The sequence below is a fragment of the Elgaria multicarinata genome, chromosome 12, assembly GCF_023053635.1.
Source record: "Elgaria multicarinata webbii isolate HBS135686 ecotype San Diego chromosome 12, rElgMul1.1.pri, whole genome shotgun sequence".
In the NCBI taxonomy this organism is placed as follows: domain Eukaryota; kingdom Metazoa; phylum Chordata; class Lepidosauria; order Squamata; family Anguidae; genus Elgaria; species Elgaria multicarinata.
In genome coordinates this window covers 7,726,424-7,751,134 of record NC_086182.1, presented here as the reverse complement: position 1 = coordinate 7,751,134, position 24,711 = coordinate 7,726,424, and the positions used below count along the sequence as shown (strand labels likewise).

General features: G+C 47.5%; 1 protein-coding gene across 4 annotated transcripts in view; it reads right to left on the bottom strand.

Annotated features, from left to right (window-relative positions):
- Window positions 1-12,219, bottom strand: part of LOC134407234 (secreted frizzled-related protein 1) — a 520,297-nt gene extending 508,078 nt beyond the window's left edge. For all 4 annotated transcript variants that reach the window (XM_063138881.1, XM_063138882.1, XM_063138883.1 and 1 more), the window contains exon 1: window positions 12,072-12,219. In XM_063138881.1, the coding sequence (XP_062994951.1) occupies window positions 12,072-12,197 (126 nt within the window). In that variant the 5' untranslated portion in view covers window positions 12,198-12,219. The remainder of the gene's footprint in view (window positions 1-12,071) is intronic.
- Between the last annotated feature and the right edge of the window lie 12,492 nt (window positions 12,220-24,711).

Sequence of the window (24,711 nt, the reverse complement as noted above, 5' to 3'; positions counted from 1 at the left end):
CAGATTCAGGAAGGTCAAATACAGGATGGGAGCGTGGAAGAAGACGAAGTGTCTATCACAGAGGTGTGGAATCTCAGGCCTGCAAGCCAGACCTGGCCTTCCAGGGGGGGCCAAATGGCCACGCCCACTTCCCTTGGCCATGCCCACTTCCCCAGAATGTTGACTGTTTGCTGATATCCAGGCTTTTGCACTTATTGCCACTGGCAATAAGAGCTTTAAGCTAAAACAGTCGGGTATTTTGGGTGTTTCTGGCTCCACCCCTTTTGCCTTTCAACCTGCTCACCACTGCAACACAGCTGCCCACAGGTTCTCCGAAAATGAATCCAGCCCCAAGGCTGAAAGAAGTCCCCCATCCTTTTACAGGACTCTATCCAACAACATAATCTGCCTGAGATCTGATCAACACATTATACAGATCAGAGTGGTAGAATCCTGGGCTGTAGCCACTACTGGTGAAAACAGACCTATCTTTCCATGCTCCCCAAGTCAAAAAATCTCCCTAGAGTGTGTAAGCTAGCTCATCAGGCTTCACACCGTGGGATAGCTCCTGTAGTGTCCTAACTGGCTCTGACTGAAACCCAGGGGTGGATTCACCGCCCCACTGACATAGGAGCCATCAGCCTCCACTGGGCCCAATGGTTAAAAGTCAAATCTTTCCCTAGCTTCTGTTTCCTACTTCAGGCCCAACAGAAGTCTCTGATGCGATGACTGAGGATCAACCTTCTTTCACCATTCCCCCAGAAATAGGGACTCTGAGCAGTTATTCCTTCCCCATCTGTATAAAATCATGCTTGTGGGTTTCGCATTGGGGCAGCTGGTTGGCCACTGTGGGAACAGAATGCTGGGCTAGAGAGGCCTTCGGTCTGATCCAGCAAGGCCCTACTCAGGTTCTTCTCTGACGCCTTCCTGTCCCTTCTATTCCAGGGAGCTGACCTTGTTAGCACACAGACCTGGGCATCTGGCATGCCCAAAAGGGCAATCAAAATAATCAGGGAGCTGAACCAACTCCCCTATGGAGAAAGGTTACTGTGTTGGGGTGTGTGTGTTTAAACCTTAAGAGCAGTGGGGAAATTCAAGAGGCCTGGGAACTATTTTTTCTCCCCCGGATTCCCATCCCATGGGCTTCATCTCCTCCCCACCCCACAGTGCCAATACAGACAGACACAATACAGCTGCAAAAATAATTCACCAACAACTGGCCATCAAATTCAATGTCATCAAACACCCACACCATACTATACATACTCACCTGAAACAATCTTGGAAAATGCAGACCATAAAATATACTGGGACAGAACAATTCATGCAGACAAAACAATACCTTCAATTGACCAAACATAACAGTTATAGACAAACAAACAACAAAAATCACTTACCTCCTCGACATAGCAATACCTAATGACAAAAGTGTGGTTTAAAAAAGGAAGAGGGAAAGAGAGAAAAATATACACCACTGGCTATGGAAGTTAAAGAACTATGGCAACAGAAAAAGGTCACAATTATTCCATTAGTCAAATCACTTACCAGCATCACATCAAAAAACTATATAGAACACCTTCAGAAACTGGGCCTACTAAAATACATCCACACTAACATCCAGAAAGCAGTCATACTCAAAACATGTTCAATAGTCAGGAAGTTTCTGAACCAGTAAAAGACAGCATGACTTGGCAAAGCCAATCATGTTCATCTAGAAAATCCACTGTGAGCAAGAAAAGAGAGATTATGATAATTATTAACAACAATAACAAGAATGGCATCTGGAACAGCTATGGCATATCAAAAGGGTCAAAATTAGCTCATTTGCAAGTTAATTTAGACACTTTGGGTGCTTCGTAGTAGCTAGAGGGCTAAAAGGGTGAAAATGCTCACTCCAGACACCTTTTTATTAAAATAAATAAATTGGGGGGTGGGGGGCAACAGGGACATGTTTGGCCACCTCAGCTTAGAATAAAGGAGCCATGATATATGCTATGAACAGTATGGAGAACATGAAAAAGAAGTTTTCTTCCTCTCATATAATACTAGTATCCAATGGGTTCATCCCATGAAATTGACTGCTTGGAGATTCAGGATAGATAAAGTACTTCTTCACACAGTGCATAGTTAAACTATGGAACTCTCCAACACAAGGTGTGGTGATGGGTACCAACCTGGGCAGCTTTAAAAGGGGATTAGACAAAGTCATGGAGAACAAGGCTATTGATGGCTGCTCTATCAGGGGCAGTATGTTGGGGAACATGAGAGGGGAGGTGCTGTCATGGGCATGCCATGGGCCACTGTGAGCAAGGATTCTTGGCGGGATAGGCCTTTCAGCACTTAAGTTCTTCTCTGTCTTTCCTGATGCTGCTTCTACTGCAGATACCTGGCACCTCTCCATCTATTAGAGATTGGACTTTGGCAGCACTCAGACTTGGGCACCTGGCACGCTCAGCTTCCACCACAAGGGCCAAATCCAGACTAAAAAAAGAGTCTGAGGAAAGATCAGGGAGCAGCTCAAACTTCCCCATAGAACCATTTTAGAGCATCTCACTGGACACTTTGCCAAGGATAACCCAATGGCAAGATTGACCTTGGCTTATTTCCCCCTAGGGAGCCAGCCTAAAATAACTGTTTCAGAAACACCTCTGGGTTCAAATCTGCTCGGAAGAATTTATTCTGTGCTAGGGAACCAGTGGTTCTCCAAGCTCCACATCACCTTCAGGATGCCCTCCAAAAAGGCAAACTTGTCATCCCATTTTACTGGCATCAACCATCACAAGCTGCTCATAATTTTAATAAGGCTCCCTGATAACCACATTTATCACCGGTGCCAGTAGCTATAAGCTGAACCCACGGAGATATCTGCTGAGCCTCACAAAGCACGCCAGAACCCATGACATGAATTTAATGTCTACAAATGGGGGTGGGAACCTCACACGCTGCCTCCGCCTGGGTTGCAGCCCATCTCCAAAGAGACAATGGCCTAGTTAGGAGCTATCAGAGAACTCTGGATTTGCAGCAGCTCTTAGGTGCCAATTGCCATTTCGCTTCTACAGGCGCTTCTTGCGGCTTGGCAGGGATGTATTATTATTATTATTATTATTATTATTATTATTATTATTATTATTATTATTATTATTCATTTATATACCGCCCCATAGCCGAAGCTCTCTGGGCGGTTTACAATCATTTTCCAGGGCCAACAGCTCCCTACAACCAAGCAATAGCAAGAAAAGGACTTTGGCCCTCTCAATATGGGAATTTTGCTCGCACAGCATGGGAGCGATGCCCCCGGTCGAAGCCCTGAACACAATCGTGAGCGCAAGCATGGGCCCACCGAAAATGTCTGCAAATTGCCAGACATGTTCTCAATTTATGCAGCTTTCCCAGTTCGATTTTGTGCAAATTTCCCACTCGACTGAATCAGTTCCACTTTATTCTATGGAAGAAAGTTGTGGAAAACGGGAAATTTGATCACGTTTCATATCCAATCGCCGGTCCATTTGTGCAGCTTTCCTATTTGCATGGCATGAGCAGCAACTGAAAATGAGATGCTAGCCATCTCAAACGTCGCTCTTTCGCCCAACCCTGCTTGGTACTCTGAAACAAACTGTGCCTTGCCCTTCCAATTCCTTATTCCTTTTGTGCAACCTTGCAAATATGACCATAGAAATTGCAAGCCTGTCTGTCCACAAATACCTGTGCTAGCCATTTGCGGAACATCAATGGCCTAAAAGGGGAAAAGAAGTACACCTGTTCTCCCAACTTACTGAAATTTCCACAGGCAAGAATCTATATACAAGCTTGCTTTTGTGCGGTGCCCCACATTCCCAACCAGTGGGATGGTCCTGGGCACCACAGGATCTGTTTCCTTGCAGAGGAGAGTACTCCGGGGACTTGTGGAATTCTGTAATATAACATCAGTCTTGAAAGCCGCATCAATTCCCCCAAAAGCAAACAGCACCCAGAGATAGCTGCAAACATTCAGATTTTTCTATCTGAACTCCAAGTCCAAATGGTTCTCCCTCCAGCTAGAGGGCTGCTAATGAAAGAACTCTCTTACCCAATCCTTGTGATTTTTTCCCCAGACACAAGGAGGACTAGGAACGTGATGCTGCATTTGATTGTTCTGTTTAAAGCTGGGGCTCTCGGGATTCCACGTGAACTATGCAATTCAGCAGTACAGGCAGCCTTCTATTATTGTCGAAGAAAGCAGCAATCATGCAGCTTTGAGAACCTGCCAGTTCCGGACTGCAGTCTAGTTACTTTATCCCATATGCAATTCCAAATCTGTTTCATGGTCTCACGAAAGTGTGAAAGATTGTCAGCCACCGGCTTTGATAGGTGGGCAGGCAAGGCATGGTTCTGTCCCTCGCCCCTTTTTCATGACAGCAACTGCCTCTTAGCAAAACTCTATCAGGAACCCACCAGGCACCATTCATTCAATAATTGAGCAATTCAGGTAAACATGGAAATTGGAAACTGCTTCCTCCCCCTCCCTACACACACACACACACACACACACCAGCAGCTACTGGTTCCCTATGGAGAAACCAACTGGGTACTTATGTAACTAAAAAACAAACAAACAGATGTTTTGCGGCTGCTTCCAGAAAACCCAAGTCGGTGCAGTGCACAGCTGCAGTAAAAAAACAGCAACAGCCCCCTTCAATGCATTGATCAATGTATACATCTCACCTTCTCAGTGGAAAGCACTTTACAAGCTCATTACACTGCAGAAGAGCCACCCAAAGATGCAAATCTCCATTATTAACACGTCTATATTTTAAAGAAGAGGAAAGCAGTCCCCAGAATGGGTTGATCAGAGCCAGTCCGTGGCTGAGCCATGATGTGCAACACGCAGCCACAACGACCCACATTGCAGCTCTCATTAAAATTGTGTGAGTCCTAGCGTTAAATGAACTGCTATGCATTGAGGAGAGGAAGCTTTTCCCCACGCTGCAATGGTAGAAGTAGCACAAGCCTGACTACATCCTATCCAAATATTTTAGGGGCAGGCTCCTCTGTGTAGCATACTGGGCAAGAGACGGAGCACGGAGTTCAAATCTCTATTCTTGCCATGAACACACAAGGTGGACTTTCAGCCTCATTCCTTCCCTTACCCTCTGTTCTAGAAAAAAGGGACAATAATAATACCCACCTGTCTTACAGGGGTGTTGTGATTGAGGCCTAATCTACACCAAGCAGGATATTGCACTATGAAAGCGGTATGAAAGTGGTATATGAAAGGCAGGAGCCACACTACTGCTTCATAGCAGTATTGAAGTGCACTGACAACTGTTGGGGCCCATTGACACATACCATATACTGCTTTCATACTGTTAAATCCTGCTGGGTGTGGCTTCTGCCTTTTATATACCGCTTTCATAGTGCAATATACTGCTTGGTGTAGATTAGGCCTAAGACTGCAGTCATATAAGTGAATACTGTAAAATGCCAGAGAAAGGCTATTTACCATTCTTACTACTAAAATCCCAATTATTATTAAGTGTGTGTGTGCAACACACACACACACACACACAGAGCGAGAGAGAGAGAACGAATGCATATGTTGTCAGGGGTGGGAGAATATATATTTTATCCAACTGGAATCCTTATCAGTCCCTGTTGGGGTGGTGATTGCAATTATATATATATATATATATATATATATATATATATATATATACACACATACATACATACATACACACACACACACACACACACACCCCAAAGTAGTTTGCCAAGTGCAGGGCTTTATTTAATTAATATTGGTTGGGGGTGGAGACATTAAGCTGGGAGAAAATATAGGTCTGCATCAGGGGAACGAGGAAATTGGGGTCAGGGGCGCTGGCTCAAATTGTCCTGGGTAACTGTTTGGTATCGCTCCCTCTCGTCTGAACTCCAGCCTATTTACCCTGTTCTATCCAAGTCAACAGGCACCCTTGATAACCAAGCCAGCTGGTATCTACATAGGTAGCCACCATTCATCCACAGGTCTACCCTTATTCCCCTTGCCTACCATTCTTGAGTTTGAACACATAAACACCATTGTGAGTACAACAAGAGCTACTGAACTGACGGCAGCCCGTTTAAAACGCACTTACAAAGAAATATTGGGAATTAATGCCTGTCCAGTCACGCAATGCAACCATGTTTATTTTATTGTTTGACATGTTTGTAAAGGAAGAGCGCCCAGCAACTTGCTGGCTTCTGGACTGGATTTAGCACGGATCCCCAGGCACAGACACTCACGGCTCACACAAAATGAGATATAAGACCATTTATTAGGAAAAGGGTAGGTATACATGGGATTAGCAGAATAAAACTATAAAAACATGCATAAATGTGTAAGAACCCAGAGCAAGCAAGCTAAAAACTACAACTACGATTCATATGTCACCCCAGACCGATCTCAGCCAACAACCCCCCTGTTCCCTTCACAGGGATGTCTTTATACTATTCTTTTCACTCCTTCCCCCCTCCCTTCAGCTTTGATGCGTGGAGTGTCTTCACACCTCCGCTCGGGATGGTTAATCACTCAAGGACAAGCGGACAGTTACAATCGGTTTGGCTCCAGTCTTCTCCCCCATACAGCTGCCTGGTTCTTATCTCCCTTCCTATGGAACCATAAAATTCATAAATTAAAAGACATGCCAGTCCCAAGGTCCAGTTTAACCCTCACCTTACCCTTACAATGTTGACATCAATCCAAGTCGATTTCCTCAGCGATTCAGTTCAAGTGAAAGTCCTAGCCGTGATTCACAAAATCCTGAAGAAAATTGAGTTAAATCCAGGACACAGAATTGTGGCCTGAGCCTACAGCAGCGCATTCATAAGGACCATAAAACACTCATTCAACATGATGGGAATTCTGGTTGTGTGAATTAACCTTTAACCAACAGAAAAACTGCAGTTCTTAGAAGCTACCAACTGGCAGTTCAGGTCGAAGTCCATTTACAGATGCTTCTGAGAAGCCCAAAAGTGGGAAATGAAGGCAGCAGCATTTCCTCATGGTTTCCCCCAGCAACTGATACACTGCCTCTGAACCTGGAAGCTCCATTTATATATCATGGCAAAAATCTGCTATTATTTGTCCAATTTGTTTTTTAAGCCAACTAGAATACTTGTACTCACTATATCTTGTGGCAATGAAGTCCATATATTCATTAGGAGTTGTATGAATTTCGCTTTTTATATATTTGTCTGTCCTGCATCTGCTGTCAATGAATTTAATTTTTTGACCCTGAGTTCTAACGTAATGATATAGAGAGAGAAATGACCTATTTCCCCCCACACCATTCATATTTTGATAAAACTTGATCATGACCTTCTTTAGGCTGCAACTGAATACCCACTTTACCTGGAAGTAAGCCCCATTGAACCCAATAAGACATACTTCTAAGTAGACATTTATAAGATTGCACCACGAGCACAGAACAGTGCAGAAAGAGTAATGGGGTTCTGTCATATCCTCCCTGTCTGTCTGTCTTAAGACTTATGGAAGAAGGTGCAAGAAGTGTTCTCTTAAGTTATCAGTATACAACTATATGTACAATATGTACCTGTAACTCAGGAAAACACTTTGTGCATTTGACGAAGTGGCCTGCAGCCCACAAAACCTCATTCTAGACGTCAAGCTTCCATAAGACTCTTTATTGCTTTTGCTGCAACACAGTTATCCCTCTAGAAATATTTTAATACTGATCGATGCAAACAGGCTTTCAGGAAAATTAGCCAGTGGGATTCATAGCAAAAAGGCAGCATCAAGGCCCAGAACTTAGGAGGACACAAAAAGTTATAATAAGGTTTGTTATGGCAACCCATTGGTATAATACCTCCTTATCCCAGTCACAAAGTGTTGTTGGCCACCAGCAAGGAATGCATCCCAGAGATCTTAACACATTAGGGACATCACAAAATTCCAAGATTTCCTCATGCATGTACATAATGCAACATACACAGGAGGTGCACGAATGGAGGTCTGGATTTATATCTTCTTTCCCAGTTTCCCCCAACCTGGTGCCCTCCAGATGTTACTGGACAGCAATTCCGAACATTGCTGGCTGGCCAACGATGGGAGTTGCAGTCCCCAAAATGTCTGCACGCTGCCCATTACCATGTGTCCATATTTATATTTGGTATTAAAGACCGATGTGAGCTTCTGAGTTAGGTCAAGGCAACCAAGCGAGAACATTACATAGCCTTTCGTAACAAATATGGCAAGGAAGCATAAATCAAAATCCACAAAAACGTATGCTTCTACATTACCAATGTATGTAATTTTGTAATGTAAGCTAAAAGTGGGCTCTCATTCACCAACCTAGGATGCAAGTTAGCAAAGAAATAACAATAATAACAATAATAATTGTACACTGGTTTCCTCTGCAACATTAAACCTCTGAATAAATTAACCAAGCTTATCTGTACCATTTGAACTCTCTCTCTCTCTCTCTCTCTCTCTCTCTCTCTCTCTGCACACCTTCAATGATATACCCTAGGCTGTGAGAACTGCCCCTGTTGCTCTGACTAATCCAGATGTTTCACAAGTTATATTGCACCTGATTACCTGTGGAAGGGGGGAGTCCATAAACAAGCACTACAGAGAAAGGGAGAATGGATTTTTCCTCTCTAGGCAAGTTTATGCATTTGGGGATGTACATATTATATACCTGCCCGTAGTTTACATGCATCACTGAAGGCTCTATTTTATGTCCAACCACCTAGGGAGGCTAGGTTGATGGGTACTTGAAACAAGGCCTTTTCAGTAGCAGCCCCTTGATTATGGAACTACCTCCCAAAGGAGGTGAGATTGGCTCCTTCCTTATTTGCCTTTAGGTGGGCAGTAAAGACTGCTCTGTTCCATTGGGCTTTTAACGCCATGTAATATTTTATTGCTCTTCCATTTTAATGCTACTCTCAGATTTTAATGTATGTTTTTGTTTGTTTGTTTTTTGCTCCTTGAGGTGTGTTTTTCTGGTTCTATTAGACGTTTTAATGATGTTTTTATTGCACATTGCCCCAGGTACCTGGTAGGCAGAGGATGCAATTTATAAATTCAATATAAAATTTGATCTCTCACAACTTGGTGATTGTGTGAAATGACTCCACCGAGAAGCACTTTGCTGTCCTGAGATAGTGATGCAAGTTCTCTTTAGGATGTTTGATCTCTGATGTGTGAACCAGAACACATAAAACGAGAGTGTAGACGCTCTGGACCAGCATTCCCCAACTTGGTGCTGGCTGGGGATGGTGGGAATTGTAGTTCAACATATCTGGTTGGGAAAGGTTGGTCTAGACTCCAGGAACTGGAATTTAGCGGGACAGAAGAAACCAATTTCTACTTTCCTTCCTCTCCCTGAATATATATTCCAAACAAAGAGTGTATCATACAACTACAAAAGTCAAAACAAACATACAGATAATGTTACTAGCCTTTGTGCCACATATACCTCTGTTAGTCGTTTGTGGCATATCACTGGGCAAAAAGAGAAAAGGAGCAAACTTCCTTGCAGTTTCCAAAACGAAGTTTCTTCGCCTGGACAAGATTCTGACTTGCCCTAGGTAACCAGGTGAGCGAGTACATGTAAACCTGCTATAATACAGCCACAGCCACAGATGCCACCTTCACAGACTTGGGATATCATACATATCCTGAATTCAAAGACCAGGATATTCATCGTAAAGGTAGCTCCAACAGATTCCTATTCAACCTTTTCTTAAGTAACTTCCCCAGGAAGATCAAAACAAGGTGATTGTGTTGGCCCATTATACCAAAATTCAGCATGGTGTCAAATTATATCTTTATTAGGACTAATCAATATTCATACTGCAGTATGCAAACTCTGAGTTTAATACAGAATTCTTCCTCTGGCTGGATATCCACAATCAGAGAAAAAAGGTGGGGGATGTTTCTCAGCAAGCCTATTGCTATGTTAAGACTGAAACAACCTGCAGACAAAGGGCTTAACTCCATGCCCTGGAAATCTCTGACTTTTCCTTTCCCCATACGCACACCCTTGAACATCCAGCCTGAAGAAGAATACTGTGTAATACAAAAGCTTGCACACTGCATGGGCCAACCAAAGACATTGGCAGGAAATTCAAACAACAACGACCTCTGTCTCCTCACAAACTAATTAAACTGGGGCACAGTCTACAGAGACATTCTGCTGTGCAAGCCTCGTTTTATATGAATGCAAGCGGCTCCCATTCATTTATATGTTCACTGATAGCGGCCTTACTCCAAGTGAGCACCTTGGTCTACTTAACCCAGTACTGTCGACACTGGCTGGCAGCAATGGCTTTCCAGGGTTTCAGGCAGGACTTCTTCCTGGCCTCCCCGGAGATGCCGGGGATTGAACCTGAGACCTTCTGCATACAAAGCAGGTGCTCCAACACTGAGCTACGGCCCCTTCCAATGAGAGTTCCCAGCAGATTCCTCCCCATCCCAAAAAGGGGAACACAATCTCTTTGCCACTAGTAACACGACCTAAAGTCTACCACCAAGCCAGCGAACTCATCTCATCTCTGCGGACTGCATTATGAACCACGGCTGGCCCTAAAAAAAAAGGGGGGGGGAGATTCAGAAGGAGATTCGGACTCCCCAGGCAGAAAAGGTTTTAGCAAAGGATAGATACCTGTGAGGGGAACAGAGCAAATGCAGGCCCACATTCTCCAGTCTATTCACTAGAAACCAGGCATGAAGTGCCTTCAAGAATAGCTCTTCTCCCAACTATTTCAGGGGCTAGGATGTACCCCCTATAGTCATGCAAATAGGGGTAAGAAAAGCTAGCAATTTTTTTAAAAAATAAATCCATTTCCAGGTATTAGCCAATGCAGTGAAATACCACCTCCCCGGCCAAAGGCAGTTTACCTCTGACTACCAGGCGCTGGATCCAAGGAACAGGGGCTGGTTGCCTTCATGGCTGGGTGGCGTGCTTCCCAGAGGACCAAAACAAAACACAGGATTAAAAATGGGACCTTGATCGGATCTATGCAGGCCTTCTCTTGGGTCCTTATTAGTAAGCCAAAGAGAAGAGAGAAAATGCAGCCAGAAAAACGCCCCAAAGTCTGACCCACGAGAACCGTGCAGGCTGGGGATAATGGGAGCTGTAGTCCAAAACGTCTGGTGAGCATCCGGGTTGGAGAAGCAGTACCTGGCAAGTTTGAATGGCCTGAGGGTGGGGGAAGGTGTTCCAGACACAAGCCCCAGGAGTGAGGGGAGGGAGAATCTCTTCCCCCGTCCCAAACCAGCCAGGGGGGCAAGCAGGCCTCAACTGGGAGAAAAGGAAAGCTCAACCAAAGCGCGCGCTCCGTCAGAAGTGTCCCAAGGGCCTTCGCCGTGTCCCAAGACCAAGGCTCGCTCGGGGGGGGGGGGCTGCGTTCCCCACAGGCCCCTGAATGCGCACCTCCAAGCTCTTGTCACACCCCCGGGACTCCGGAAAGGAAAGCGCCTCCAAGCTGCTGCTGCAGCGCAGGCCCTCGCTCGGTCGCGGGCCCTTTGGGGGCCACCAGACACTGGACACCCGCCTGCGCCAACGAGAAGCCTCCTGACCACGCTCTGGGAGTGGTGGGGGGAGAGAAGTCGCGTGTCCCCCCCGCAGCCCCCCGGATCTTCCAGGCGCCCCCCCCTTTCCGAGCAGGAGCCCTCTCGCCTCCACGCCGCAGCCTAACTAACTCCAGCGCGCTCACGGCCCGTGCGAGCCTGAGGGACGGCGCGGGGCCACGGCCCAGCCCAACGCCGCCTCGCCGAGGGGGCGGCCCCGACGCCGCCAAGCGCCTCGCAAAACAAACTTGCCGAGGAGAAGCGGCGGCGGCCCAAACCCTGACAGGAGCTCCGCTTCCCCACACCCAACACGGAGGGCGGAGACGGGGGGGGGGGGGCAGCCACAACAACCCCCCGCGGCCTCGACACGTGCCGGCCCCTCCGGCGTTCCCCGCGGGCGAGCGCCCAGCCTCAGCCCGGCGCGCCTCGGGGCTAGAGCCAGGGGCTCGGGAGCGCGCCCCCGCCCAGGGCCCCCCACCCCGGGTCCTCCTCCTCCTCCCCCCCCCGCCTCCCGCTTTCCCGCCCAGGCCCTGCGCACCTTCTTCTTGCGGTCCCGCGAGCGGTTCCTGCGCTTGCGGTTGGTCTCCTCCTTCTCCTTCTGCTCCGCCAAGGCCTGCGCCTCGATGTCTTTGATCTTCTTGAGCTGCTTGGCGGCCTGAGCCATGGCGAGGACGAGGCTGGCGAGGACCGGGAGAGACCGAAGAGCCGCCGCCGCCGCCGCCGCTGCAGTAGAGCCGCCGCTGCCCCGCGCCCCACCAGCCCGGCTTCACCTGGAGAGCGCGCGCGACGCCGAGCGAGCGGCGGCTCAGGCAGAGCGGAGCTGGAGCGCCCCCCCTCCCCGAGGGAGGGCGGCGAAAGGCGGCCGCGCTGGCCGGCTGGCCGGCCGGGTGCCTACGAAGCGGCGGCGGAGGAGGAGGAGGCGGCCGCCGTAGCGCCGAGGATGCCGCGCAGCATGGCCCCGAGGAGGAGGAGGAGGAGGGCGCGGGCGGGAGCAACGCAGAGCAGCGCGCCTTCCTCCGGGCACGACTGGACGCGCTGCCTTGCGGCAGGCGAGGCCGCCCGGCCCGTTGCAGGCCAGCTCCGGCGGGGCTGTTGCCGCTGCGGCTGCTTTCGCCAACCTGCGCAGGCAAAGGCAGGCAGGGGCGCCTCCGCTGCAGTAGTAGCGCTGCGGCGGCGGCAGCGGCAGCGGCGGCGACGGCGACGGTGGAGGCGCGTCTGCCCGGCTCCCGGGCACCCCGCGCGGCCACTAGCCGTGCAGCAGCATGCAGCGGCGGCGGCTCAAGAGGTAGTGGGGCGGGGGGGGGTTCCAAATCGATGCAGCTGCGGCTCTGCCTGGGCCGAGCAGCGTCCCGTCTCCACCCGCCGGCCCCCACCCTTCCCCTCTCTCCCTCGCGGTTTCCAACATGACAGAGGCTCCCTCCTACTCGCCGCTTCAGCGCCTGGGGATGGAGAAGAAGCGGCCCGTGCCAGTGGAGGCTAGTGGCTAAATTTCGGTGGGTTTATCAGTCTGGGCTTTGGTCAGAACCAACCAGAACTCTAAAGGAGCGATCTAAGGTGCTGGACCTATTTGGGGGATAGGCTGCGGCACCTTGTATAGCTCCTTTAGAGTTCCGGCTGGTTCTGAATGGGTTAATAGACCCACCGAAATTGGAGCCACCAGCCTCCACTACCCGCCCTTGCTTGCCTTGTCTTCGCCCCCTCATCTATTTCCAATGTCTAGGCTCAACACGGGCACACGATGAAGAAGGAAGGGCAGCAGGGCGCCTGAGCAGATGCAGAGTGCATTTTCAGTAAGCATGATCAGAAACGGGTGGAGGGGTGCTGGCTGCCTTTGGTTCCATTCATTCATTCCTTTCATTTTTATGCCGCTCATTAACCAAAGTTCACCAAAAAAATGACATAATGCAAACATAATATAAAAGGAAAAAAAGTTAAAACAGCTAAAACCAGTTACAATAAAATCCCAGTCCGATCAAACAACTGGCATTAAAGCCCCATCATAAAACATCAAATGTCTTGGATAGAGGAAAGTCTATGCGGTAGGGCCTTGCTATTTACTGTTTCACTCTGTACAGCACCATGTACATTGATGGTGCTATATAAATAATAATAATAATAATAATAATAATAATAATAATAATAATAACCAGTTGCCAAAAATTGCCACTGAGAATGCCCTCTCCCCATCGAACTTCCCTGGGAGGAGGGCCTCAGATGCTGATCACAGTGTCTTGGTAGTGGATCCCATCATAGTGGATTCTAATATATGTGTCTTCTTTCATTTTCAGGGCTCTCCACAGCTGCAGGGAATTGATAAGAGATATCTGCAGAAATCTATAGGACACGGAATAAGGGGCTCAAGTTAAAGGAAGCAAGATTCCAGCTGGACATCAGGAAAAACTTCCTGACTGTTAGAGCAGTATGACAATGGAATCAGTTACCTAGGGAGGTGGTGGGCTCTCCCACACTAGAGGCCTTCAAGAGGCAGCTGGACAACCATCTGTCAGGGATGCTTTAGGGTGGATTCATGCATTGAGCAGGGGGTTGGGCTCGATGGCCTTGTAGGCCCCTTCCAACTCTGCTATTCTATGATTCTATGAAATACTCCAAGCAAGATGATCGTCTCCTTTGATAATCAATGGTGACTGAGGAAGGCCTTTGAAATAAAAGTACTTTAAGCATCCTGAGAACCTGTTTCTCCCCCTTTTTCCTGTCCTGACCTGGATGCTCTCCTCTTGTTGTTTTAATTTTTGTTTCTCTTCCTAAAGCAGATCCCAAATGACTTGCAAATTACTTCATTCCCTTAGGGAAAAATGCACTCTGCACATGGATAGCGGCAAATCATCGAATGTAGTGGAAACGATGCCAAGGAGAGTTCATGTAACCGAGCAGCTACAGCTGCAATCCTAGGTACTGTCTAGAAGAGGGAGGGTGTGAACCTAGGCATAGTTCCTCATAAGTTAGCCATTGCAAAATGCAGCAGGGCTTACTTATGAGGGGGGAAAACACATCAGATCACTCTGCGTTAAGTGTAAGATGTCCCAGTCTAGACCAGCCTTTCCCCAACCTGGTACTCCCCCGATGTATTGAACTACAACTCCCACCACCAAATTGGGGAAAGCTGAACTAGGCAATTAAGTGAGCTGCTCACCCACCAACCCCATCTGCAACACATGGATGGCTGGGGAATACTGGGAGTTGTTGAAATTTATCTAAACATGCATAGGATTGTGCCCTGAATGTCTAGTCTAGTTTGGCCCTGACACCTCACCATTTAAGTATTTAAGCTAAAAGATTCCCGGATGGCTTACGTGCAATCAGTAAAAGAAAACAGTCCCCACCCACAGGCTCACAATTTTAAAATGAGATGACGCACAAGGAAGAAGACATGGGGAGGGAAGAGGAAAAAGCTATTCACACAGGAAACCCATAAGCAGGACAAGAGTGCAGCAACAACCTCCCATTCAAGTTTCCCAGCCTCTGTCTCCGACGCTGGAGGTAGCACACAACCATCAGGGCTAGTAGCCATTCATAGCCTTTGCCTCCAGGAATTGATCCAATCCCTTTTAAAGCCATCCAGATTGGTGGCCATCACACTACATCTTGTGGTAGTGAGTTCCATAATTTAACTATGCGCTCTGTGAGGAAGTCCTCCCTTTTATCTCTCCTGAATCTCCCACCAATCAGCTTCATGGGATGGTCCCATTGGGTTCTAGTATTAAGAGTGGGGGGAATATCTCCCTATCCACATTCTCCACACCATGCATAATTCTGCCAGAGACATCACAGAATGAGTGACAGACACTCACTCACTGGACACATCTAAAACTTTAAGCATTTCAGCCCTTGGGGAGGGGTTTTTTGAGTTTAAAAAAAATCCCTTGCATGTCCATACTGCACAAGTGGTGACCTATCGCGCTGAACACAACCCACCAACCATGCATAGGGTGTATGTTAAATAGGGGAGAGCAGTTGCTAGCTGCCTGGAACTTTGGAAATTGGAGGAGTTAAAAGGCGGTGGCAGGACAGAAACAAACTTGCATCAGTGGCATGAGAGGACAGGTGCTACTTGGATTTTTCACCAAAATACATTGGGCTGGCCCTGGCTAAAACACGGACGCTTGAGGGTGCTGTTGCACCCGTGTCTTGCTTGTGGGTTCCTGGTCAAGAGCTGGTTGACCACTGTGTGAACAGAGTGCTGGACTTGAAGGCCCTTGGTCTGATCCAGCAGGGCTCTTCTGATGTTCTTATGCCCATGCTGGGTTGCAGGGTAGAGGAACGAATGAGAGCGCAGTTGTGCCTTGCTTCCTTTGCAAAGGACTGGCAGTGCTGCCTCAGTTCTGGTTTCATCAGCCTGCAGCAGAGGGAGTGGAGGATGGCAGGGCCACCCTCAGAACGGCTGAGGGGGGCCCCTCCATCAGGTTTGCCCAACTGTCACCTGGGAGAAGCCATTACATCAGCCAACCGCTGAAGGACGATAGTGCCACCCATCTTCTCCTAGTTTCCCAGTTGTTGCCGTGGTGGTGGGTTGCAGAACCACCAGCTGTCCACAGAGAAGACCTCCACAGGGAGCTTCAGCTTCAGGCTATTAAATCTGCATCCAGCTGTAAGGATTGCCAGCTGCCAGGAATCACAGCAGCACTGTTCCATCAGAGAAGCCAGGGGAGAAATCATTATTGCTGATACACGCCTTGGCTTCTTAGACACTGCCCTGGTGGAGAGAGGCAGAAGATGAGCAATTTCCACCAGCCAAACACTGAGAAGACCTCTGTGATGCCTGTAATTGTATTTTTATGTGTTTATAATCTTGTAGCTGTTTTGTGGGGGCAGTGCACCCTGAAAGGGGTGAGTTAAACTATTTGAAATAAATACATGTCCATGCCATGTGGTCAGAGGAAGGGTGTGTGTGTCTTCCTCTCCTGTGCAAGGCATTGGGTCTCCTCCCTGCAAATCCCCCATTCCAGGGTGTGCAGCTGGTGAACTTCCTGTTCATTGTTGATCTCGCACAGTCTGCATTTTGGAAGAAATGCCCTGCCTGGGGCAAAACTTGAGACAGCCCCATTTCTTGGGTTTGTGGTGAAAAGGAGTTAGTCATAGTTACTCCTTGTCATGAATATCTCCGCTTCAGCGTTTGCCCCCAGGGCTGCAAGGAACCTTTGGGGAGGTGCCAATGGGTACAGTTGCTCCATAGGCAATGCCTTAGCCTGAAACATGGATGCAGCTGGCGGGGGAGGGGGGGAGCAGAGGCAGCCATGCTCTGGGGCAGGGACTTCAGGAGCACATTTGGAGCACCATTAAGGGTGGCACAGCAGAGGTAGACAGCGCTGACCTGGAGGTGGGGTCACACTTCAATCTGCCCCCTGAAAAAAGTCAGGAGTCCAAGGAGGAACTCAAAATGTACAGTTACAAGATGGGGGATACTTGGCTCAGCAATACTACAAATGAGAAAGATCTTGGAATTGTTGTAGATCACAAGCTGAATATAAGCCAACAGTGTGATATGGCTGCAAGAAAGGCAAATGCTATTTTGGGCTGCATTAATAGAAGAATAGCTTCCAAATCACGTGAGGTACTGGTTCCTCTCTATTAGGCCCTGGTTAGGCCTCATCTAGAGTATTATGTCCAGTTTTGGGCTCCACAATTCAAGAAGGACGCAGACGAGCTGGAGCATGTTCAGAGGAGGGCAACCAGGATGATCAGAGGTCTGGAAACAAAGCCCTATGAAGAGAGACTGAAAGAACTGGGCATGTTTAGCCTGGAGAAGAGAAGATTGAGGGGAGACATGATAGCACTCTTCAAATACTTAAAAGGTTGTCACACAGAGGAGGGCCAGGATCTCTTCTCAATCCTCCCAGAGTGCAGGACACGGAATAAGGGGCTCAAGTTAAAGGAAGCCAGATTCCACCTGGACATCAGGAGAAGCTTCCTGACTGTTAGAGCAGTACGACAATGGAACCAGTTACCTAGGGAGGTTGTGGGCTCTCCCACCCTAGAGGCCTTCAAGAGGCAGCTGGACAACCATCTGTCAGGGATGCTTTAGGGCGGATTCCTGCATTGAGCAGGGGGTTGGACTCGATGGCCTTGTAGGCCCCTTCCAACTCTGCTATTCTATGATTCTATGAGGGGGCGATGTGGTGGTGAGCAAGGAAGCCTCATGCAGGGCTGGCATCCATGGTCGATAAGGCTGAGCATCTTCCAAAGGCCCACACCCTCTCAGGGGTCCATGGATGAGATCCCCCGAGAGCTGCTCCTTTGTTTCACCATGGCAACCTGCTTGTTCACCTGCGTCTTGCTCCAGCCCAGATAATGGTGGTGGTGGTGAGGAGGAGGAGGAGGAGGAGGAGGAGGAGGAGCAGGAGCGGCCAAGGCTTGAGTGCTCCCAGTTCTCTGCCTGCCAAGCAAGCACGGGGTAGCAACCATGAGGAGGAGGGTGAAAAGGAAGAGCAGCTGGGGATGGCGGTGAGAAGGCAGGCTCACGGAGAGAAGGCCCCCATGGAGGGTGTCTCGCCCATAGGCCCTCCAAAACCTGGAGCTGTTGTTGCTCACACACACATGTAGAGAGATGCCAACAGGACAAGTGTAAGAACATCAGAAGAGCCCTGAGGCTGGATCAGAGCGAGGGTCCATCTAGGCCAGCACTCTGTTCACACAGCAGCCAACCAGCTGCCAACTCTTACTTCAGCAGGTTAGCTTAGGAGATGTGGAGCAGGCCGCACAACATGCCCAGGTCTCTTGTCCTGGCTGCTGGTCCCCACCTTCCACCATCTGCTGCCCGAGGCAGCTGCCTAATGATAGAGCTGGCCCTGGGAGGGGAAAGGCTCACAGGACTGTATGCTCCAGACCCACAGAGAAATCTTTCCTTAAAGAAAACTAGCATGTCTGGAAGGTTCCAGCCTACCCCAGATACGGATTTTCAGCGTCAGTGAGAGCTAGGCCAGACTCTTGAAGGCAGACCCTGGACAGCTCCGAAAGGCAGTAAAGGTCTTGTTCCGACAAACAGCAAGCAAGCGAGGCCTCCTAGGAGTGAAAAGATCTCAGCTGAGAACATTTGGCTCATATGTGGGGCAGGGCGTGAAATCGTTTCCTTTTTGTGTTGCTTCCACCACTGCTGCCATTTTCACAGCGGTGGCCAGGGCAGGCCTTCGCGGCAACTGGCATTTTCCAGAGCAGGGGTACAGAACCTCAGGAACATGGGCCAAATCTGGTCCACCTGCCAGGGCCCAATCTGGCCCTCGAGGGTTTCCCAGGTGGCCCTGCCTCTTTCCCCCTGATCATATGATGGCTCCTCAGCTTTTCCCCTATTCTCAAGGGTTGTGCCATTTCCCCCCGCCCCCCATTCTCAAAGATGGAGCTTCCTCTCTAAAGGATTAACAGGAAGAGCTTTAAGCTGCAAAATATAGGCATTTTGGCCCGCCCCTTTTGCCTTTGGCTCCTCCCACCACTGGAATGCGCCCCCTGAGGGCTTCGCCAAAATGGAATATGGCCCTCAGCCTGAAAGTGATTCAAAGCCTCTGTAGTGAGTTCGTTAATGAGTAGAAATATGGACTCCACAGAGCTCCAAAATACAGCTAAGATAGGGTGACCATATTAAAAGGAGGACAGGGTTCCTGTATCTTTAACAGTTGCATAGAAAAGGGAATTTCAGCAGGTGTCATTTATATATATGGAGAGCCTGGTGAAATTCCCTCTTCATCACAACAGTTGAAGCTGCAGGTGCCCTGCCCTCTTTTAAATCTGGTCACTCTAGTATAGCTCCTGACACCTGCTGAAATTTCCTTTTCAATACAACTGTTAAAGATACAGGAGGCCTGTCCACCTTTTAATATGGTCACCCTAGCTAAGAGACCTGTGTAACCTAACACAGTGAGTAGATTTTAGCAGACTTTAGCTGACAAGAGCAGGCCTCTTCCCCTGGATGGGCCTCTTGTCAGTCTTTTCTCATAGAGTCTTATCTCTGAATTAGGGTGACCATATGGAAAGGAGGACAGGGCTCCTGTATCTTTAACAGTTGCACTGAAAAGGGAATTTCAACAGGTGTCCTTTGTATGCATGCAGGAGCCCTGCCCTTTTTATATCTGGTTAAGAGGGCAGGGCTCCTGCAGCTTTAATTGTTGTGATGAAGTGGGAGTTGTGCTTTTTATATTGTATTTTGTCTTTGTGTTTTTAGACTGTTGGTTATTTTTATGCTCTTCATGATTTTAATTTTTGTGAACTGCCCAGAGAGCTTCAGCTACTGGACAGTATAAAAATGTAATAAATAAATAAATAGGAGCTGCATGCATGCAAATGACACCTTCTGAAATTCCCTTTTCTATGCAACTGTTAAAGATACAGGAGCCCTGACCTCCTTTCCATATGGCCACCCAACTCTGGTTGAGTTTGGAGGTTTTCACTCCTAACCAGGCCAATTAGTTTCCCAAGCTGAGATGCTCTGAGAACCTGTGATTCTCAAAGGATTTTAGGTATACTAAAAAAAAAGACCATAAAATTTGTGGTATTTGTGATATTACCACGCAAAAATGGCAATGATTTAGTTAGGAATATAAAGACGAATTTAATTTTACTAACATCTAGTTTACAATTGAACAAATTATGACATGCCTAGCAGCTACTAAACCTAAATGTGATGGGAGAAATCGTGCCTCTTTTTGTCCCGAACAATCCCTTCCACATCCGGTTCAATATTTCCTACTTTTAATCTCAAATCTGGATCAACATCGAGCCGATTTCTATGCTTGTTCTTCATATAACAAAATGTCGAAAATGTTTGTTCACAAAGATATGTGGAACAAAAGAGAACTAGATGTTTCAAAGCTTTTTCACCTAACTTCTTATAATCAGGAAAAACCTTCACCCAGAATTGGTCCAGTCTATATTCTTTGAAAAATGGTTTCAATGAACCATCACAAGTCACGTCAACAAGTGCCTCTTGCTCTTCCGCAGATAGAGTTGTTAGTTGTACATCACCACATTCGAAACTATTCCCTCTCCATGAGTTTTCAGGATTAGGTGCAGGGAAGTAACCTCTGAAGCTAGTTGCTAAATCACGCAGGCACTCAGTGATGTTATATGTAGAGACGCTGTGGGCATCCTCCTTAGTGGGTGAATATTTCTCCCATACCTCTGCATCAAAAGTAACTAAATTACCCAACAGTACCTGCTGCAGAGACATGTCAGAAGGACCAGTTTCTCTGCCATGGCTGATTGGAAAGCGAGGACACCAGAACAATGAATCACACAGAGATACAGCAGAGAACCTCCTCTCTGGCAGCTTTGAGCTCGCAAGAGCCTTGCATTGGGCCTGTTCAGACAACATACTAAGCCATAGTTAGGCTGTTAGCATAAGTGTCTCCATTTTTAAAAGGAAACTGTGAAGCAGCCATTATACAGCAGGCAAAATGTCATGTATGCGAGAATATCTCCTTGAGTGCATCCTTGCATCTGTCTTATCTAACATAAACAAGAGCTTCGGCTCCAGTACTCCTGTGTCAAAGTTAGCTTAATGTAAGGCAAAGGGATTGTTTATAAAACAAAGAGAATTGTTTAGCAAAATTAGCTATGCCCCAGTGTTATGTTCTGATTGGTTTATGCTGCTACTGGGCCCTGCCCCTTGCAGGCTCAAATGCTGTGCTGAATTCCCAATGTCTTTGTCTGATTGCTCCCTTTGAAGAGACCTGACCTTGATTACTAATCAATAAAGCGCTTTTGAACCCTCTGTCGCTGGAAGTGTGGAGTCGTGCTTAGGGGCTGTTTGGATTTCGTCCTTGGGTGAAAGAACATTGATATATTAGAATGTAAGCCTATGCGGCAGGGTCTTGCTATTTACTGTTTTACTCTGTACAGCACCATGTACATTGATGGTGCTATATAAAATAATAATAATAATAATAATAATAATAATAATAATAATAATAATAATAATAAGGCTATATACCCTGTTGCAACACATGGTTAGTGTGTTTAAATCGTGGTTATGTAGCCACCATGGTTAGGAATGGTTCACAATAAGTCATGGTTCACATGACATGCTAAGCCATAATGTTTAGCTCAAAATCTTTAACCACCGTGGCTTAGCGTGTCCTCTGAACAGGGTCATTATTTCATTCACTTATTCTTCACGGCACAGTTGGGTGCCCTGACACAGTTTAGAAATGGCTTCTTTATCAGGAGAAAGAAAACTGGGTAACGTAAGGGGCTTCCATTTTTACAAGTGTTATTCCAATCCACTTTCAATCAAACTAGAGGTTTTTTTTAAAAAAAATCACTACGTAATATTTGCAGAAAGGCAATCATCCTTCAAGACAAAACTGTCATCCAGGTTGATCTTGAGGCTGACTTTGTGCCAGCACACCCTGAAACTCTGGAGGAAATACATTAACTGCATATTGAGGCACGTTCCGGTTGCCAGGGCCCTAGAGCCATGAAGTGTTTCGAAACGCCTGTGTTTCCAAACAAGGAAGTGAATCTAAGCCCTGCCACCCCCACCACCCCAATCCGCTTTGAGATCAGGTCTGTTTTTAAGACAGCCCCGTCTTTAGACTGTGGAGGAACAGTAACCCTGTGGAAGGTCACCTGCTTTCCACACACACAAGTCCCAAGTTCAGTCTCTGTCATCCCCATTTCAAAGGATCAAACAGCAGGGGATAGGAAAGGCATTTGCCTGGAAACCCAGAGAGCAGTTGCTTGCTCCAATGCAGAGGCCTTGTAAAGAGCCTGAGTCCCAAATCTATTTCTGACTGCCCCAAATCTCAGCCAGCCTCCAGGTGTGTGAATGCAGGAGGAGGAGGGCAGGATGGATTGTTCCTGGAGGGGGAAGGTAGGATGGTGTGGGGACTGGACAGAGCATCTAGGTGGGAGTTCACTTCCCAAACCACAAACTCCTCTTCTTTCTCTCCCTCTCTTCTCTGCACCTCTGGGACTGAAAAGGGATTAGACAGGTGTGTGGAGGAAAGGTCGAACAAAAGGCATCAGCCAGAATAATGGGACCTCAATTGTCAAGAGCAGGGTACTTCTGTACCAGTTGTCAGGGTACAAACCAAGCAGGGCAAAACTAAAAGTATCTTGCTTCTGGGGTGGGGGCAGTCTGCATGCTTTTTTCTTCAGGCATCCTCCTTACCCTATTGACCCATTGTCCTATAATGTTTCCCTTTCCCTTTTCATTTTGCCTACACACACACACACACTTTCTCTTCCCTCCCTCAGGCAAAAAATACATTTTAAAAAGTCACAGAGCATCTCTTGCCTTTAATAGTTGTGTGGAAGAGGGGATTCTGGAACATGCAGCTTTTCTCACCACCCCTTTTCTCCCCCCTCCCCACTCCATGCTGCAATTCCCTTTTGTAGACGGCTGTTAAAAGCACGGGAGCCCTCTGTTCATGGCATTCTGGTCACCCCTCATACCCGTTGCTCCTTTCTTCACTCCTAGCCCTGCCTGTTCGCCTCCCCCAATTCCACACCCATCTCCAACCCAACATTCAAGCTACTGCATCAGGAGGCTCCTCTAAACAAGTGATTTATTGTACATTAATGATTGGCCACTCACAGAAGTTTTTGGATCTATTACATGACATCAACAATGACCAGAGTATCTCCTGGAAATGTTGGTATGAAAAGAACCATTTTTAATGTGGTAGTATCTGGGAAAATGCAGGATCCTCCACCACTAGATGGCACTGTCTCAATAGAAGTGAAGGGAGGAGAAGTATTCAAGTCAAAGCATATGGTCAGCCCTCTCCTCCTGTGTAATACAGCCCATAACAATCGTGCCAAAGAACTGGAAAGCACAGCTCTGGATAAGCAGCACAATTTCCCCTTAATGTAGAGATGCTCAACTCTCCCTCCCTCGGTTGGATGGTGCAAAGCTCCAAACTTGATGATCTAAAAACACCACATGGAAAATGCAACTAATTCATCCTCGGAGATGGGAAGTCAAATTATGTTGGCTTGACCAGCCTAGTCTCAGGCCACAGCTAAACCTAATGTTTATCCTGGGATCATCCAGGGTTCGCCCCTGCCTGAGCACTGGATCCCTTGTGTGTCACCTAGATGAACAGGTTTGACTCCTGGACGATCCAGGGAGAAACCTTAGGTCTAGCTATGGCCTAAACCAATCCTGAACTGCTAGGGAGGTCCATGCAGATGAAAGGCTTTGCCTGTGAGTAATGCCAGCATTAGGACTCCTTTACAAATGATGTTTTGCCTACAGGGGGTCACCCTGGTTGAATTCGTACATTCAGTTCAGTTGGGCAGACCGACATTCGTAAGTGTTCATTTCGCCAACCCGCTGATATCTCTGCTCTCCACTGCTTTTCAAAGAAGGATACAGAGTAGGTGACCCTTGCAGCTAAGTCAGAAGAGATGGAAAAAGCAGGACACATTCCTGTGGAAATGAATTTCTCCATGAACGTAACAGAAGACAGCTACTAAGAACATAAGAAGAGCCCTGCTGGATCAGACCAAGGGTCCATCTACTCCAGCTTTCTTTTCACACAATGGCCAACCAGCCGTCGACCAGGAACCCACAAGCAGGACACGGTGCAAAGGCAGCCATGGTCCCAAGCAAGATTACAAATAATCAGATTACAAATAATCTGATACTGGAAGGAGCATATAGCCATCAGGTCTAGTAGCCCTTGATAGCCTTCTCCTCCAGGAATTTCTCTCATCCCTTTCAAAGCCATCCTAGTTGATGGGCATCACTACGTTCTGTGATAGCGAATTCTATAGTTTAACTCTGTGAGGAAGGCCGTTTCTACACCTGCCATATTCCCCCAGGGATCATCCCTGTGCATTCGAATAACACACAGGGGGTCCCAGGAGCAGGCAGGGACAACCCCTCCATTTGCCTGGGATAATCCTTAGGTGTAGAAAGGGCCGAAGTCCTTCCTTTTCTCTGTCCTGAATCTCCCACCAATCAGCTTCAAGGGATGACCCCAGGTTTTATTTTGAGAAGAGAGGGAGAAAAAATTATCGTAGGCCACTTTCTGCACACCATGCTTAATTTTGGACACCTCTAACATGCCTCCCCTTACTTGCCTTTTTTCTAAGCTAAACAGCCCTAGAAATACGAATGTTTCCTCACAGGAGAGTTCATCTAGGTCCCTGGAGTTCTTCGTTGCCATTTACTTCACTTTCCCCAGTCCTACAGTATCGATGTTTTCATCTCGGAAAGAAGTTCA